We start from the raw sequence: 4,400 nt of genomic DNA, 5'->3' as shown, positions 1-4,400 counted from the left end.
TATGATCCTCAAACCTTTTATTGACAGCTAAGTGTGAGCCATGAGAGAAGTGGGTGGGCGGGCAGTGTGGGAGCCAGGCAGAGGGGTCCTGGCAGGGCTCTGCCCTGCCCTGAGGACACCGTGAGCTTGTGGCCATCACCGGCAAGCTGCAGCATAAATAATACTGGTGGGCAGGAACGGGCAGCAAGTAGGGAGCAGCACAGCTTCCTAAGAGAGCACCAGGGACTTGGGGACACATAGGGACAGACACACAGAGAATGCTGGACATGGGGACACACTCGGCAATAGAGGGGGCAGTGAGTGACACACGAGGCACCATGAGGGTGTGACACACCAAGAACAGGGCTGGACATGGGCGCTGCTCTGGGAACCACCACTCAGGCTCCGCTCTAACACTCAGGCCTGGGGCTTGCGGCAGGATGCACTGAGGCAGGACTGGCAGCAGATCACTGTCCCCCACAGAGCCAAGGAGGGGGCCTGGGGCAGGGTCCAGCAGAAGGCAGACAGGCCCTGCCCCTCTGAGGGGCTGTGGGCCTAGGGCTGAACCGTGCCTTCCGGGTCCCTGTCATAGATGTAGCTGCCCACAGCCCCGGTGTTCACTCCTGTGGAGAGAGAAGGCCCGGGTGGTCAAGGAAGGAAGGAGCAGGAGCCTGGGGCAGAGGAGGGGCACCCACAACCCACACCTGGCCACACTCACCCTTGGGTCCAAACAGTATGCCATAGCAGGGCTTGTGGCAGTAAGGCTGGCCGTCATGCTGTGGGCAGGATGAGGAGCGTGCTGGCATAACCTTCCCCTCCCCAGGGTTAGAGACCACTGTCACCTGCGGCCTCCCCCCAAGAGCCCTCAGGCTCACAAGGCCATGTCCAGGCCCACTCTCTTTGGCAGTCGGGGGGTGACCACCAGCACTCCTCACCCAGCGTGTGCAGGGCGAGTCTCTGCCTGGCCACCAGGGGGCAGCCCTCAGCCTGGAGCGGGCTCCCCTAGGGCCTCTCCCAGCAGCTGCAGCCATCACCAAGTCTCCCACATGTAGGCCAAGGTAGTCCCCAGCCATGTGCTCCTGTCCAGCCCCTGGGGCTCTTGCATCCCAATGACACGCCCCTGCCCAAGGGCGTGGGCCCCTGAGTCCTCATACAGCCCTCCCTCTCCTCATGTGCCCCAATTCCAGTGCCTCACCTCCGCGTGCCCGCCTGGGGTCAGCGTCTTTGAGCAGCGCTCGCAGCGCAGACAGGGCCGGTGCCAGTCCTTGCCCAGAGATGTCACCTTCTCGGCTAGGAGGGAGGAGAAGCATGAAGTCCAGCACAGCGCAGGGCACAAGCTCCCCAGGGCTGGGGCCGGGCACCATCACTCACCAAAGTAGACCCTTTTGTTGCAGCGAGGACACATGTTGGGCTCCCCAGTGAACGTGGTCACGCTGGAGGCTGGGGGTGTGGAGCTGGGTCAGGGGGGCTGCTGCCACCTACACCCACCCACCCACATCTGCCCCCTGGCGGTGCCCAACCCACCTCTGCTGGGCCCCTTAGTGGGACCGCTGGCCTTCCGCTCCTCAGCTCGGACCACTGGCACCTCGATGGGGCCAGTGACCTGAGGGCCCTCAGCCAGGGGCTTCTCATAGATGTAGGAGCCAGCACCCCCAATATTCACGCCTGCGAGGGGCAGGCACATCAGCTGGGTGGCCAGTGCCCATGGCCCACCCTCCCATGGCACCTGAAGCTTCTCAGAAGACAGCCCTCCCAGGGCTCTGTGGCCTCCAGGCCACCCGGAACCCCAGGGGCGAGCCCGTGGCAGTCCGCCAGCGCAGCACTCACCTTTGGGTCCAAACAGTGTGGCGTAGCAGGGTTTGTGGCAGAAGGGCTTCCCATCGTGCTAGGCAGAGAGGCTGGGTTAGGGCGAGGAGCTGTGGCCCTGCCCGCCTCCCCAGGGCTGACCTTACCTCAGCATGGCCCCCCGGGGTCAGCGTCTTGTTGCAGCGCTCACACTTGAGGCAGAACTTGTGCCAATCCTTGCCCAGGGAGCTCACTTTCTCAGCTGCGGGCAGCAGAGGGTCAGGGCAGCCACTGGACCTACCCTTCCCAGTCCCCTTCCCAGTCCTGCAGCTTCCAGGCCCCACCTGGCTGTCTCCCACTTCAGGGGCTCCAAGCTGAGCGGGCTTCCCTCTTGGGAAAATCCCATCACCTAGGCCAGCCCCTGCTCTCCCTCCAGGTCCTGGTCATTTGTAAGTGGTCCCAGATGGAGCGCCTTTTATGCCCTCAATGCCTGTTTTGACTGAACCTGCTTACACCTGAACCTCCCTCAAACACCTGTCTCACACACACCTGCCTCCCCCACATCTGTTCTCCTGCACACGTCACCAACCCCCACCTCATAAGGCCCTGTGGAGCTGGCAGAGGTTGGCTGCAGAGGGAGCAGCCCCTGGCCTCCTTGTGACCCCAGCAGGACCCATGTGTCTATATTTGGCTCCATCATTCTGGGCCCTCCCCCACCCTGTCTCCTCCGGCTGCCACTTTGGCGCCAAAGGTCTGAGACCAGCTGCTGAGAATGGGGTGCCCACTATCCCCACTCTGGGAGCTCAGGCTGCTGAGCCACCTTCCAAAGGGCGGAAGCGTGGGCCTCCAAGTGGACAGAAGCTGGGCCTCCCCATGGGAGTAAAGCAGGAAAAGGGTGGAGAAGAGGGCAGGAAGAAGGGCTGGAGCAGAGCCGGAATTCCAGAGGGAAGGGGCTAGACTAGAGGCTGAGGAGGGTGTCTGGCCCCGGGCTGTGGCCCCGGCTCTACTGGGTAGAGGCCCAGCAGCTCTTTAGTTCCCACTCACAGTGTGGCCCAGTGCACGCCATCTGGGCCAGAACCCTGGCAAACCTGGCAAGAGGTAGAGAATAATGGAGCCCTGGCAGGGTACAGCCCACCTCGAGAGGCCTGGGGTAATGATCCAGGCCACAAGACTAGGTGCTTCAGGTTCCTCAGTACAGGGCCCCAAGCGCTGGTTCTCCAGAACTCGGGGAAAGGCCATCCTCCAGGACCCGCCCCCACCTCCAGAGAGGAGTACCTGCTCATCTTCCCCTGACACCATCAGCCAGGGCCCCCACTGTGTCCACCCCAAGGCAGACAGGAGCTGGCTGGGTAGAGTGGGGCTTGGTCCTCTCCCCAGCCTGGCATCCTCTCCTAGCAGTGCGATAAGAAAGTCGTTGAGATCGCCAACGGCGGTTGTGGCAGCTGCAGTCCAGGGCTGCCAGAACCAGGCTCCTCTGGCCAGCTCTGGGACATGGGCCATGTGGGGGCAGGGAACTGACCCTCAGACCCACTGGCTGAGTCGATGGTCACATCGACTTGAGCTGGGAACACAGAATCGATCAAGTCTAATAGCTTGGAAGGGAAAGGGCTCCCCATCAGACCACATGCGTTCTCGGGGACACAGGCACAAATCCTAAGGTTCCTCTAGGATGTCCTGGCTGGGGTCTGTGTAGCGGGGGTGCTGGGCTGCAGCCTGGTGGTGGAGTGGCCAGGGCTCTGGACCCCTGCCTTCAGGGCTTTCAGGCAGGACAGAGCCTCTGGGGCTGAGGAGCCTGTTTTCCTCTCTTCCAAGCGGCAGAGGTCTTTTTCCGGGTTGCTTGTTGGCCAAGGCTCCAGAGAATCCTAAGCTGGGGTCTGGGATAAAGTCATGAACAGCCAGACTGCGAGGGCCCTGGCCTCTGCTCCTCACCCTGAGCCTTGTAGGGACAAGCCCTCTTTGGACAGGGACTGAGGGCTGGGCCAGCTCCTGAGGAGGAAGCAGGAAGCCCCTCAGCTCCTGGCCAAATCCGGTCCCTCCCTCTGGGAACAGCAAACAGCAGTGTGGCCCCTCCCCCTCCCCCTCCTGCCGGCTGGGGAGCCAGTGGCTTCCTCTGACCACCCCCTGGCAGACCCTGTCTGTTCTACCCTTCTGCTATTCTCATTTCTGGTGCTATGTCTGTCCTTCTGTCAACAGGCAGGGACTTCGCTACCCTGGGAAAGTGGGAACTCAGAAGGAGCAGGGCTATCCCAGGGCAGCCCAAGGATGTGAGTGAACAGGTTAGGGGTCTGGGTGGACATCTGAAAGAAGGGACTGTCTGGAAGAGACCAGCCCCGCTGCCTCATACTGCCTCCTGCCCTAGCGGTCCTGACATCCAAAAGGCTGGGGTCCAGGCCACCCCTAACTCAAGTCCCTGAGGACTTTTGTAGCACTCCCACCTCCACCCCGGTGTGAAACTGCGGGGGTACCTCGCTAAGGAAAGGAACTGGTTGGGACATGCTGGAGGCGGAGGCCAAGGTCGCCCCCGCTTGGACTGAGTCCCGACAACGCAGCCCAGACCTAGGCCAGCGGCCTGGGTAGAAGCCAGTGGGCTCTGGGGTCACTGCTTGGGTCCAAGCGAGCCAGGGCCTGGAAGGGCA

General features: G+C 62.3%; 1 protein-coding gene across 3 annotated transcripts in view; it reads right to left on the bottom strand.

The window, feature by feature from the left end:
- Crip2 (cysteine rich protein 2) overlaps nt 1–4,400 on the bottom strand; it is a 5,168-nt gene continuing 768 nt past the window's right edge. Inside the window, exons 1-8 of one of the 3 annotated variants that reach the window (XM_048799515.1) lie at nt 3,040–3,064; nt 1,932–2,026; nt 1,807–1,864; nt 1,504–1,644; nt 1,351–1,419; nt 1,175–1,269; nt 698–755; nt 1–602 (exon numbers count right to left, since the gene is read on the bottom strand). In XM_048799515.1, the coding sequence (XP_048655472.1) occupies nt 535–602; nt 698–755; nt 1,175–1,269; nt 1,351–1,384 (255 nt within the window). In that variant the 5' untranslated portion in view covers nt 1,385–1,419; nt 1,504–1,644; nt 1,807–1,864; nt 1,932–2,026; nt 3,040–3,064 and the 3' untranslated portion in view covers nt 1–534. Of the gene's footprint in view, nt 603–697; nt 756–1,174; nt 1,270–1,350; nt 1,420–1,503; nt 1,645–1,806; nt 1,865–1,931; nt 2,027–3,039; nt 3,065–4,400 lie in introns of those variants that run through there. The other 2 variants (XM_015496552.2, XM_048799514.1) reach the window with 2 other exon arrangements.

This window comes from Marmota marmota, unplaced genomic scaffold (genome assembly GCF_001458135.2).
Source record: "Marmota marmota marmota unplaced genomic scaffold, marMar, whole genome shotgun sequence".
In the NCBI taxonomy this organism is placed as follows: domain Eukaryota; kingdom Metazoa; phylum Chordata; class Mammalia; order Rodentia; family Sciuridae; genus Marmota; species Marmota marmota.
This window is presented reverse-complemented; position numbering and strand designations above follow the sequence as displayed.